Below are 14,847 nucleotides of genomic sequence, written 5' to 3' on the forward strand. Positions count from 1 at the left end.
CCCCTTGATCACTAACAATGTTAACCCCTTCCCATAGCAGAGTGCGAAAAAATGTTTTTTTTTTTTTTTTTTGCAAAATTGTCACTCTTTTTTTGTTTTTAGCGCAAAAAATAAAAATCGCATAGGTGATCAAATTCCACCAAAAGAAAGCTCTATTTGTGGGTAAAAAAGGACATCAATTTTATTTAGGTACAGTGTCACACGACCGCGCAATAGTCCGTTAAAATAACGCAGTGCCAAATCGCAAAATAGGGCCTGGTCATTAAGGGGGAAAATCCTCTGGTCTGAAAGTGGTTAAGAAGCGGGACCACCAGCGTCCTTAATCAATTTGAAGCTGGTTGTTAAGGAGCGGGTCAGGAAGCCTGCCACTAATCCCATGGAACCCATCCCTCCCACCATCTCTCATGGTGATCTCATCCCTTCTCCACTGATCCCATCCCTCTGCCACTGATCCCATCCCTCCCACCATCCCACTGCCACTAATCCCATACCTCTGCCAATGATCGCATCCCTCCCACCACCCCTCTACCACTGATCCCATCCCTCCCTCCATCCCTCTGCCACTGATCCCATTCCTCTTCCACTGATCCCATCCCTCCCACCATCCCTCTCCCACCATCCCTCTGCCACTGATACCATCCCCCCACCATTCCTCTGCCACTAATCCCATGGAACCCATCCCTCCCACCATCTCTCATGGTGATCTCATCGCTTCTCCACTGATCCCATTCCTCTGCCACTGATCCCATCCCTCCCACCATCCCCCTGCCACTAATCCCATACCTCTGCCACTGATCCCATCCCTCCCACCACCCCTCTGCCACTGATCACATCCCTCCCACCATCCCCCTGCCACTAATCCCATACCTCTGCCACTGATCCCATCCCTCCCACCATCCCCCTGGCACTAATCCCATACCTCTGCCACTGATCCCATCCCTCCCACCACCCCTCTGCCACTGATCCCATCCCTCCTTCCATCCCTCTGCAACTGATTCCATTCCTCTTCCACTGATCCCATCCCTCCCACCATCCCCCTGCCACTAATCCCATACCTCTGCCACTGATCCCACCCCTCCCACCACCCCTCTGCCACTGATCCCATCCCTCCTTCCATCCCTCTGTCACTGATCCCATTCCTCTTCCACTGATCCCATCCCTCCCACCATCCCTCTGCCACTAATCCCATCCCTCTGCCACTGATCCCATCCCTCCCCCTGATCCCATCCCGCCACTGATCCCATCTCTCCCACCATCCCTCTGCCACTGATCTCATCCCTCTGCCACTAATCCCATCCCTCCCACCATTACTCTGCCACTGATCCCATCCCTCCCACCATCCCTCTTCAAACGATCCCGTCCCTTCCACCATCCCTCTGCCACTGATCCGATCCCTCCCACCATCCCTCTGCCACTGATCCCATCCCTCTGCCACTGATCCCATCCCTCCCTCCATCCCTCTGCCACTGATTCCATCCTTCCCACCATCCCTCTGCCACTGATAACATCCCCCCACCATCCCTCTACCACTAATCCCATGGAACCCATCCCTCCCACCATCCCTCCCACCATCCCTCTGCCACTGATTCCATCCCTCTGCCACTAACCCCATCCCTCCCACCATCACTCTGCCACTGATCTCATCCCTTCTCCACTGATCCCATCCCTCCCACCATCCCTCTGCCACTGATCCCATCCCTCCCACCACCCCCCTGCCACTAATCCCATACCTCTGCCAGTGATCCCATCCCTCCCACCATCCCTCTGCCACTGATCCCATCCCTCCCTCCATTCCTCTGCCACTGATCCCATTCCTCTGCCACTGATCCCATCCCTCCCACCATCCCTCTGCCATTGATCTCATCCCTCCCACCATCCCTCTGCCACTGATCCCATCCCTCCCATTATCTCTCTGCCACTGATCCCATCCTTCCCATCATCCCTCTGCCACTGATCCCATCCCTCCCACCATCCCTTTGTCACTAATCCTATCCCTCCCACCATTCTTTTGTCACTGATCCTATCCCATTCAACATCCCTCTGCCATTGATCCCATCCCTCTGCCACTAATCCCTACCCTCCACCACCATCCTTCTGCCACTGATCCCATACCTCCACCACCATCCCTCTGCCACTGATCCTATCCCCCCACCATCCCTCTGCTACTGAGTCCATCCCTCCCACCATCCATCTGCCACTGATCCCATCCCTCCCACCATCCCTCTGCCACTGATCCCATTCTTCCCACCATCACTCTGCCACTGATCCCATCCCTCCCACTATCCATCTGCCACTGATCCCATTCCTCTGGCACTGATCCCATACCTCCACCAATATCCCTCTGCCTCTAAATCCCATCCCTCCCACCATCCCTCTGCCACTGATCCCATCTCTCCCACCATCCCTCTGCCACTAATACCATCCCTCTGCCACTAATCCCATCCCTCCCACCATCCCTCTGCCACTGATCCCATCCCTCTGCCACTGATTCCATCCCTCCCACCACTTCTCTGCCACTGATCCCATCCCTTCCCCCATCCCTCTGCCACTGATGCCATCCCCCTACCACCACCAATCCTATCCCCGCACACCACCACTGCCTCTGCAGTATGGGGTACATTGTATAAATAGCTGTGTACAGTATGTACTACTCATTCACCAAAAATGTGGTAAAAGTTAATAATCATGACAAAGGTTTTTCACAAGCCCTTAATTACAAAAGGACCCGGTGTAGGTCCCATGCCACGTCACCGGGTGGCCTCACCCCTTGTGACGTCACAGACCCCTTTGTAATGTCACCACTCCTTAGTTTATTTAGCAGCGGGAGGCGGCTGAGCTGTCAAATGGCAGCAGCCTTCGTTAGGAGTGAACCTTTTTGTTTCTTTTTTTCTTCAGGGAGGAGGGCATTGTGATTGGCGTGGGATTTCCACTGGGGGACATTTTTTTATTCTTGTTTTTTTAATATAGGACTGCATCCTGTGTTTTTTTACACTATACTTTTTTGGGGGGTAAATGAGTAGGGTTATGTACCCCATACTCATTTACATGGGGGGGGGGGGCAGGATCTGGGAGCCCCAGTTTTAAAGGGGGCTTGCAGATTCTGTTAAACCCCCTGCCCGCAGACCCCCCACAGCCACCGGCCAGGGTTGTGGGGAAGATGCCCTTCTCCCCATCAACATGGGTTCATGGTTCTTTGGAGGGCAGAGCCCCCCTTCCCCACAGCACCCCCCCATGTTGAGGGCATGTGGCTTAGTATGGTTCAGGAGAGGGGGGGCTTGACAGCTGATGACTCATCCATTGTTAAGGACGCCCAGCTATTTACTGGTTGTTAAGGATGCCAATGGCCTCTGTTTATAAAGAAAAAAAAACACTGGGCCCCAGCGTTTAGCAGAGTTTATGAGCTGTCAGCTTTTTTTCTGCCAAAAGGCTGCTATTCCAGAACGTGCTGGCAGAGGGATTTTTTTCTGCCACTAAACTCTCTTGCCAAAAAAGCTGCTTAAAGCTTATGTGTACATGAACACATAGGATAACATGCAGGGGATTTTAGAGGCAGTTACAAAAAACATGTGACGCCCAAAACAGCAGCTATAAAATCACCCAGTGTGCATGAGGTCTTAAGGGGAACTGCTTTTCTAAGCTGTCCATAAAAGGGTAGTTTTTTTTCATACTTCCTTAGGGTGAACAGATGCCCATCCACAGAATACATTGATCAGCTGCTGCAGCTGCTGATCAAGATAAGTTTTCCAGCCTGTGCCTTTGACAGAAGTCAATCAAACGAGGGACAGAACTTTGATTCATCTATGGCCAGCTTTAGGCCTCATGCACAATGGACATTATAAAAATGGCAGTGGGGATGCCTTGTTAAAAGACGTGAGTTTTTCTGCATTTTTCCACTTTTTTGCATTAGCATTTTGCTGCGTTTTTTTAGTGTTAGCATTTTTTAATGTTTTTAGCAAGAAAACACAAGCTAGGTTAGCCACGTTTTACCACGTTTACTAGCATTAGAGCGTTTTTACAGCTCAAAAACTCCTCTCAAAACCCACTAGTTCTGAAGGTTTTTTCCAGCTAGAATACACCCCAGCCAAAAAAACGCTATTTAACAGCCTATGTTTGCATATAGGATAGCATGTTGGGGGGTTTACTGGCTGAAGAAAAAAATGCCAGAAGCCAAAAACAGCAGCTGTAAAAACGTTCAGTGAGCATGAAGCCTTCGACAAAGGTCATAGGACATATAGTAAACATGAGGAAGGAAGTGGAAGTGCTTCCACAAGCATCCAACCAGATATAATGTGATCTAGAAGATTAAAAACATTTGCCTGATTCCTTTGGACTGCAAAGGCCATGTGTGAACTGAATAGAAAGCTCTTTTCACATCATTTGAAGGTACATATCAACTGCCATCTGGAGACCAAGGGCCCTTCATAGGCTGTACCACCATGGAGATTTTTTTTTTTAAATACTATAGGTGGTAAAAAGACATATACATTTATGCTGGTTGCATATACAGTATCTCACAAAAGTGAGTACAACCCTCACATTTTTGTAAAATGTTTATTATATCTTTTTATGTGACAACACTGAAGAAATGACACTTTGCTACAATGTAAAGTAGTTAGTGTACAGCTTGTATAACAGTGTAAATTTGCTTTCCAATCAAAACAACTCAACACACAGCCATTAATGTCTAAACCGCTGGCAACAAAAGTGAGTACACCCATAAGTGACAATGTCCAAATTGGGCCCAAAGTGTGAATATTTTGTGTGGCCACCATTATTTTCCAGCACTGACTTAACCCTCTTGGGCATGGAGTTCACCAGAGCGTCACAGGTTGCCACTGTGTCATCCTCCATGATGACATCACCAAGCTGGTGGATATTAGAGACCTTGCGCTCCTCCACTTTTTGTTTGAGGATGCCCCACAGATGTTTAATAGGGTTTAGGTCTGGAGACATGCTTGGCCAGTCCATCACCTTTACCCTCAGCTTCTTTAGCAAGGCAGTATTTGTCTTGGAGGTGTGTTTGGGGTTGTTATCATGTTGGAATACTGCCCTGCGGCCCAGTCCGATGGGAGGGGCTCATGCTCTGCTTTAGTATGTCACAGTACATGTTGGCATTCATGGTTCCCTCAATGAACTGTAGCTCCCCAGTCCTGGCAGCACTTATGCAGCCCCAGACCATGACACTCCCACCACCGACTGTAGGCAAGACACACTTGTCTTTGTACTCCTCACCTGGTTGCTGCCACACACGCTTGACATAATCTGAACCAATAAGTTTATCTTGGTCTCCTCAGACCACAGGACATGGCTCCAGTAATCCATGTCCCTAGTCTACTTATCTTCAGCAAACTGTTTGCCGGCTTTCTTGTGCATCATCTTTAAAAGAGGCTTCCTTCTGGGATGACAGCCATGCAGACCGATTTGATGCAGTGTGTAGCGTATGGTCTGAGCATTGACAGGCTGACCCCCCACCCCTTCAACCTCTGTAGCAATGCTGGCAGCACTCATACGTCTATTTCCCAAAGACAACCTCTGGATATGACGCTGAGCACGCGCACTCAACTTCTTTGGTGGATCATGACGAGGCCTGTTCTGAGTGAAACCTGTCATGTTAAACCACTGTATGGTCTTGGCCACCATGCTGCAGCTCAGTTTCAGGGTCTTGGCAATCTTCTTATAGCCTAGGCCATCTTTATGTAGAGTAACTATTCTTTTCTTTTCACATCCTCAGAGAGTTCTTTGCTATGAGGTGCCATGTTGAACTTCCAGTGACCCGTATGAGAGAGTGAGAGTGATAACACCAAATTTAACACACCTGCTCCCCATTCACACTTGAGACCTTGTAACACTAACAAGTCACATGAAGCCGGGGAAGGTACATTGCTAATTGGGCCCAATTTGGACATTGTCACTTGGGGGTGTACTTACTTTTGTTGCCAGAGGTTTAGACATTTAATGGCTGTGTGTTGAGTTATTTTAAAGGGAGAGCAAATTTACACTGTTATAAAGCTGTACACTCACTACTTTACATTGTAGCAAAGTGTCATTTCTTCAGTGTTGTCACATAAAAAGATATAATAAAATATTTACAGAAATGTGAGGGGTGTACTCACTTTTGTGAAATACTGTAATTCCTTAGTGTAGGAAACACTGTTTTTCGCTTTCATCATGCATGTTTCAACTTTATGATTAAAAAGGGAAAAAAAAATCCTCCTAGGTCCAGCTCTCTTTTTATACTTACCGTGCATGTCGAATTGATGCAATAGCGCTGCTAAACTCACTGTCGATGCTCCTACAGTTGTAGAATTCTTCATAGGCAGGTCGGGAGGATCCCTGATACTCAATTCGACTAATTCTGCAGATGCCCACAATGAGGATGATGAGCATGAGTACAAATGCAACGCACAAAGCTCCAATGATTATGTAGAGGGAGTGACGGGGCATGTTTGTCAGGCTTTCTGCCATGTGTCCAGCTTTCCACTGCAGATCTGTTCCCGGAAATGATAAAAGACATCATTCAGAATACATGTATCAGAGATTAGAACATTCACTAAGGGCTTTTAAAGCTAAGCTCATCCATATACACAGATGAAGAAGTACATATTTGGAAGTTGTTTTATCTGACAAGAAATTTGTCTGTCTATACAGTCCTGGCTGTATGTGTGGCATTCCTAATGGTTGCACACAGTCTGCACGTTGCGGCACCACAGGACTATATAGATCCCTGGCAGCACAGAGAATATGAATTTAGTGATGTGGCTAGGGGACAATTGAAAAAAAAGAAGGTGGAAAAAAATTTACACGTATATGAGTTACTGTATGTTATTTTTTTCGGATTTAGGATTTAGATTTACATTGCTTGTGCAAATTGCAGTCTCATAACTTTTTTTAATGTCTGTGAAGGTTCTCATTTATTCAGCTAGAAGTAAATATTCACATTCACTGCACTTGTCCTATAATGTTGAGGATGTTCTGCTATTTATCCAAGCCACTTCTTCAGTTCTATTAAAGTCAGCAACAAACCCCAACATTTACAGTATATCAACACGGGTAAGATGGGTTAAGGTGACTTTGTTTCCTGTGTGGTTATAAAGGTTGAGGTATGTTCCGGACATATATAATATAACTGAAGTGGTTCAAATAAGCTGAAAAATTTCTTCAACATTACAAACAAGTCCAGATAAAGGTCACTCACTACTACTAGCTGGGTTCCTAATGGGTCCATCTACTGCTCAGTTCCTGAGAGGACAAGAAAGGGTACCAGTAAAAGATCCATTCTTGACTTTCAGAATGCTCTGTCAGCACAATATAGTAAGTATAAAAAAAGATAAATTTGCGCACAAGGCTAAACAACTGTGTAGACCCAAGCAGCAAACACAAGTGACAAAAGAATTCACTCAATAGTAGGGATGAGCTCTGTGTTAGAGTTGAACGTGGACTTGAACATCAGCTGTTCATGTGTTCGCTGAACACACAAACAAATGGGGTGCTTGGCAGGAAGTTGGCCTGCCGATGAGCGCCCCATAATGCACTGCACCCTTGCAGTGCATTGATTGCTAATGATTGGCCAAAATATGCACCTGACCTGTATGCGTTTGCCAATCACAGCACAATGTACTCTCAGAGCCATGATTGGGCAAAGGCAAAGTGGCTTTGGCCAATCATGGCTCAGGGGCTAAGTCCACGCCCCACACTATATAAGGCTGCTGCTTACACGGCAGCCATGTATAGTGTGTGACAATGGATATTAGGCAGGTAGTTAGTGGATAGTGAGTTCAGTCAGTTTAGTGCAGTCAGTGAGTGTAGTATACAGGCATACTCCACTTTTAAAGTATATGGATATCTTGTCCTGGTTACCCTCTTGGTGCTCCCCAAATTTGATGTCCCTGTCACTTATGATTCGTGAGCAGTGCCATGTCAAGCTGACCAATATTTTCCATAGATGCCAATATTAAAGACAGGGAGCAGTGCCATGTCAAGCTGAACAAGATTTCCTATAGACAGGGAGCTTTAGAAAATGCAGTTTCCTATATACCTATTCAATGTACCCCTTGGACCTGAAATATTCACATCAAACCGGACCTTAAAAACCACCCCCTCATTGGACCAACACTGCGTTGCTTCCAGAGCATGTCCCTCAAATGTAATATCTCAACTAACCCGAGTCCTCTTTCTCCTATTTAACACAATCCTGCTTTCCCGCCCGGTATGTCACACCACTCTCTTAAATTGAAACAACCGGTAATAGGCCTGAGAATTAATCACCTTCTCAGGGAAGGTCAATTCTCAACATTGTAATCACTCAAAAGAAATCTAAACAATCCCAACATATCAGCCTGGGAATACCTACAACTCCAGCACTACATTCAACCTATCCTTAAAAAATTGGACAAGCCCCACACATTGACACCTTTTGAACAGCTATGCCTTGACCCAAAACCCCAACAACATCTTCTATCGAAATGACATACTTTACTTTGGTCTAAATGCTCAGCACATGCTGGGAAGATCTGTAATGACTGGGCCCAAGACTTACATTTAGAGATTCCAGAAGACCAATGGGAGAAAATCTTTCATAGCATACATAGCATTCATAGCATACGCAAGGGTTCTAACAATGTCTCTATTCAGGAGAACAACTACAAAGTTCTTTCCAGGTGGTATCACACCCCATATCTCCTTCACAAAATCAATGGCGCAACATCGGATCAATGCTGGCGATCTCAACCACACGCAAACCTCTTTCACATCTGGTGGTCTTGTCCCAAGATAAACTCTTTCTGAGCTACTATATATTCACAAATTACAATGACCCTCTGGAATTCCACCCGGCACAATTCTTTTTACACCATAAACAATATCATATCCTGTCTTATCATAAATCTTTGTCTATGATAATGATTAACGCAGCTAAGATGTGTGTCCCTAGACTATGGGGCACCCCTAATACCCCATCCATCTCTGATTGGTATAAGCAAATTGATAAAATTGCTGGGAGGGAAGAACTTATCTAGATACCGCATGACACTCCCTCAAAATTTACAAATACATGGAATTGTTGGATACACTATCGCACATCTGATGCATACCTACAAGCAGTAAATCACAGCTACAAGTCTACAGTAACTAAAGCTCAAACCTTATTTGCTCACCTCATCACAACATCATATCTCAATCCCCATGATTCACATAGGCAGGTTTACTCTATACCACTCTTTGTTGCCAAATTGACTTAGCAAACACACACACACATGTGCACATAAGTACACCCAAAGTGTGTTTTTTTTTTCTTCTCTCTCCTCTTCCTCTTCTCTCTAATTAATCCATAATAGGGGTCTGTGCTGGTCACATATATCCCTCAGCCCCCCCCCCCTCCCTCAGATATTACTTTCTTTATTCCTGATATTCAAACAAATTATTCTATAGAATATCCCGCTTACGAAACATCTACATCTCTGAAACAACATTGATTCTTATAACCAGAATGTTGTCAACAGTGACGTTCCGTGTTTTGTGTTATAACACTTTGATGACTCATTCGAAACAATTCTGTGTATAAACAATCACATTCTTTTATTATGTAATCTGTTATAGTAAACCTTATATTTCTGATACATGTTATACCATGATATATTGCCGAGTACTCTATGGTCTTTGAATATTGTTACACTGTTTTGTTTGAATATTGACTTTATATAATATTTCAATAAAAAGTTTTACTTGGAAAAAAAAAAGACAGGGAGCAGTGCTATGTCAAGCTGACCAAGATTTCCCATAGATGCCAATGAGCACTGAAAGCTGAAAATTGGTCTGGGCAGGTAAGGGGTGAAAGTGCCCTGTATTTTAGTGGTTAAGGGGAACCCTATGACATAATTAAAAAAAAAATTGGCGTGGGGTCCCCCCAAAATCTATACCAGGCCATTCGTGTCTGGTATAGATTTTAAGGGGAACTCCACGCCAAAATTAAAAAAAAATTAATACCAGACCTTTATCCGAGCATGCAGCCTGGCAAGCCAGGAAAAGGAGGGGGGGGCGAGCGAGCTCCACCCCCTCCTGAACCATACCAGGCCACTTTCCCTTAATATGGGGAGGGTGCTTTGTTCATGGGGACAAGGGCCTCTTCCTGACAACCCTGGGCTGTGGTTGTGGAGGTCTGCAGGTAAGTGGCTTATCGGAGTCTGGAAGCCCCCTTTAACAAGGGGGCCCCCAGATCCCACCTCCCCCCATGTGAATGGGTATCGGGTAAATCTTACTCATACCCATTCACCAAAAAAGTGTAAAAAAGTAAAGACCACAGGAAACTGTTTTTGACAAGTCCTTTATTATACAGAAAAAAAAAAAAAAATAGTGCCCCTCGATGTAAATCCATTGTCAATCACGACACCCGCTGGACCCCAAAAATAGAAAAAATTAAAAAACGCTTCGCCTCCTAAGAGGCTACCCGCCATATGCCTGATCTTCAGACATCGCATGACTTCAGAAGGGGGCGGTGCCACTGGGTGACGTAGCCAGGTGACTCCCCCTTTGCCTATAAAAGAACTGTCAAAGCTGAAGATCAGGCATATAGCGGGTAGCCTCTTAGGGTCAGCGGGCGTCGTGATTGATGATGAATTTAAATCGAGGGAAACTATTTTATTTATTTATTTTTTTTAATAAAGGACTTGTCAAGAACTGTTTTTTGTGGTTTTTACTTGATTTACTTTTTTACACTTTTTTGGTGAATGGGTAGGGGTACGATGTACCCAATACCCATTCACATGGGGAGGGGAGGCAGGATCTGGGGGCCAAGGTTGTCGGGAAGAGGCCCCTGTCCCCCATCAACATGAGGACAAGGTGAATTAGGGTAGGGGGGCAGAGCCCCCCCCAAAGCACCCACCCCCACATGTTGAGGGCATGTGACCTTGTATGGTTCAGGAGGGGTCTGCTCGTTCATCCCCCCCTTTTCTGACCTGCCAGGCTGCATTCTCGGATACGGGTCTGGTATGGATTTTGGTGGGGGCCCCACGCCATTTTTTTTTTCTTATCTGTAGTGCCGGGAGTCGGCAATACATTACAGTCGTGAGCAAGTTTAAATTACATTTTATTCCTTTAGAAGTGTCAATATTGCTGCAGAAGGCTCCATACATCGTACAGACAGGCACATTAAGAGGACCCCCCAGGCACAATATTTAAAATAATTTTTCAATTTTATTATTTCACTTTAAGCATCATTAAAATCACTGCTCCTTTAAAAACGATAGTTTTAAAAAAAATGTTTGCATTGATACATGTCCCCCAGGGCAGTACCCAGGTCCCATACACTTTTTATGGTAATAACTTGCATAAAGGCCTTTTAAAATGAGGACTTTTGATTTTTCATGTTCGTGTCCCATTGACTGTTCCCTAGAACTTTTTCCCTGTTCAAGATGTTCTGGTGTGAACTGAACAAGGGGTTGTTTGGCCCATCTCTACCCAATAATTAAACTAAACAAAGAAATATTGCGCAAAGGGTAAAGTTGTATTTGAAATATATATAAATCATATGTATAGAAAAAAATCTATATTAATAAAGTGCTCAATGTATAAATTGCTTTATCCGAAAACCACATCAATATACCTCATCCAAATGTTCAAAAGATTGGTAAAAAAAAAGTCTTAAGTGCAAAAATGAAGTCCAAAATACATTGTGCAGACACTATGCTTAAATGTTGCTCTCCATGGGGATCCTTCACCTTCCTGCCTGGGTGCACTCTCAACTTCAATATCTGACCCTCATCACAAAGGTAAGATAACACGTGCCTTTATAATATGAACTGGGATTCCTCTCCAAAATGAACTCCTACTTTGAATTCACAGGATTAGTAGAGGGAAAGGTCAAGCTCAGTCATTCACAAAAGTAGGACTCAAGGAAGACAAATTAGAGAATATAGTGCTCACTGCTATATTTATTGATAAAATAGCCACAATTATTGCACTTACATTCCCAAAATATAAGCACTGCAAATAAGCAGTATCAAGATGCTGGATAAAACAAATATGTAGTTCCAAATCACAAATCGCCTACCAGCCTCTAACAGCCTCAGTGTTCGTCCAAGATTGCAAGGCTTTGCCCTATTGGTTTTGTCACAAATTATGTTATATGGGGCATCTGCTATTTTATTTTATCAACTGACCTTTTAAGCACTTGGATGTTTGTATACTGATGTCATTTTCGGTTACAGCATTTTATACATTAAGCACTTTATTAATATTACATTTTTTTCTAAATATATGATTTATATATATTTGCAATGCCACTTTATCCTTAGCCCAACACTTATTTATGCAGTGCAATATAGTATGTTCTGGTTGTGGCCAGACTTGCAAGAAGCAGAACTTTTAAAGACAGAAATGTGAAAATGCAAATATTACATCTGCTTCTGATTATTTTGTTTTTTACCCTGTCACGTTTGAAGTAGACAGCAGTAGATGAAACATATACACTGAAAGCAGAAATTCTCTTTTACCTCCAAAATATGTTTGGTAAAGTTGAACTTTAGGACAAATAGTAATATACTTTTAGTAAATACACAGCACACATAAATATAGGTGAGCTGTGTTACCTAACAAAAGACTTGTAGTTCTGTTAACCACCCTTCCAAGAGAGCAAAATCGGGGCCTGAATCTCCACTGCAGTTAAGAAAACAATCAGATCCAGGACACAACCCAGGTAGCAACAACATACTGATGAGGTCAACCCTGCACCCTCACCTTTTTGAATTAAACTAAACCCTCTGTTTAATTCAAGAAACTGATTCATTCTGAGTATGCAGCTTCTTCACTGTTTTATCCTTGCCTTTGTTTCTGTTTAAGCTGGTGACATGCCCGCTGCCCCAATCTCCTTGTTTCAAGGTGGCTCTTTTCTCTTGCAGCATCCTATGGAGCCACTCTTGCATGCAGGAACTAGAGTTGGGTCTCCCTACACAGTGTACATCAATAGGAACACACAACCATGTAGCTTAGGATGGGAAGGCATGCCCCTGGTTCACAGTTATGTGGTGCAGGGAACCGCATGTGATTCGGACAGGAATCGCCCCACAATCCTGTTCAAATCACATGCGATTCTTTGCAGTGCACATCCACATGAAAAAGTGTATGTACCTTTTCTTGCTGCACTGGAATCGGGCTGCGTGGGTGTATACCCATGCAATCTGATTCAACCAATCGCATTGCGTTTTGCAAACCGTTCTTGGAGTGTCATTAACTTAACATTGACACCCACAGCGCTTCACAGGAATGGAGTGCGATTGTGATGTGGTAGGGGAAGCGCATAGGAATTACCCCACATCCCACACTGCATCCGTGTGAACCGGGACTAAAAGTTTAATACTGCTTTAAGAATGTTCCTTGAAAGCAACAGGGTTCTGGATGGCTGCGCCACTCACTTCCAGGCTGATTGCTGCTATGTAAGCTTGCCACCTCAACCTCCACAACATCCCCAAGATATGCCACTTCCTAACCAATGACACCACAAAGCTTCTAATCCACTCCCTGGCCATCTCTTGTCTCGATTACTGCAACTCCCTTCTCATTGGCTTATCTTTAAATAGGCTATCCTCCCTTCAGTCCATCATGAACGCTGCTGCCAGGCTCATCCACCTTGCAAACCGCTCTGTCTGCTACCCTTCTTTTCCAATCCCTCCATAGGCTGCCACTCAACCAATGAATTAAGTTCAAGGTACTAACTATAACTTACAAAGTCATCCATAACTTGGCACCCAGCTACATCACTAACCTGGTCTTAAAATACCAACCAACTTGTTCTCTTCATTCCTCCCAGGACCTTCTGCTCTCTAGCTCCCTTGTAACCTCTTCCCATGCTCGCTTCCAGGACTTCTCCCGAGCCTCTCCCATCCTCTGGAATGCTTTACCCTAATCTGTCCGACTATCTCCTACTTTGTCCACTTTCAGGTGATCCCTGAAAACACATCTCTTCAGAGAAACCTGAAGAATCTCGCAACCACCTAACAACTGTACTTTTATTTTCTCCATCAGCCCATCCCCCACAGTTATTACCTCTTGTATCTCTTGACCCTCCCTCTTAGACTGTAAGCTCTAACGAGCAGGGCCCTCTGATTCCTACTGTATTAAAGTGTATTGTATTTGTACTGTCCACCCTCAAGTTGTAAAGCGCTGCGTAAACTGTCGGCATTATAAATCCTACATAATAATAATGTAAGGGATAATAGAAGGCTTAAGCAGGCCATAGATGGTCTGAATCTCAGCCAGTTCAGAAGGGACCGACTGAGATTCCCATCATGTATGGGCAGGCTGAATGTACCCAAATTGATCAATTGATCAACTTAGGTACAACTAGCTTGTCAGATTTTTAATGTGATGTGTTATTATTATAGCTGTCAGCTGGGAACCCCGTTGACAGCTGATGACGTTGTTAGGACGTAGCGGTCGGCTTCCAAGCCCACTTCTTAACAACCGAAGAGCCTTAATGCAGAAAATACATTAAGATAAAAAACATTCCATATGTAGAACCACTTTAAGCTGATAACACTCAAATAACTCTAATTTCTCATGGCTTTATTGAACACACTCAAACATTCACAGTGCTGGAGGGAAAAATAAGTAAACCTTTGGAGTTAATAACTGTTCGAACCTCCTTTGGCAGCAATGACTTTGAGTAAGCGCTTTCGATAGCTCTGGATCAGACCTGCATAATATTCAGGAGGAATTTTTGACAATGCCTCTTTACAAAATTGCTTCAGCTCTGACACATTTATCCTCTCTTGAGGTAATTCTGACTGAGCCACTCCAAAAGGCCCATTTTCTTTTTCTGAAGCCAGTCTGTGTGGGATTTACTTGAATGCTTAGGAT

At 44.4% G+C, this 14,847-nt stretch overlaps 1 protein-coding gene across 2 annotated transcripts in view; it reads right to left on the reverse strand.

The window, feature by feature from the left end:
• DNER (delta/notch like EGF repeat containing) overlaps window positions 1-14,847 on the reverse strand; it is a 404,738-nt gene that overhangs the window by 2,815 nt on the left and 387,076 nt on the right. For both annotated transcript variants that reach the window (XM_082249031.1, XM_082249030.1), the window contains one exon: window positions 6,242-6,488. In XM_082249031.1, the coding sequence (XP_082105157.1) occupies window positions 6,242-6,488 (247 nt within the window). The remainder of the gene's footprint in view (window positions 1-6,241; window positions 6,489-14,847) is intronic.

This window comes from Pelophylax lessonae (genome assembly GCF_965119305.1).
Source record: "Pelophylax lessonae genome assembly, chromosome: 3".
NCBI lineage: Eukaryota > Metazoa > Chordata > Amphibia > Anura > Ranidae > Pelophylax > Pelophylax lessonae.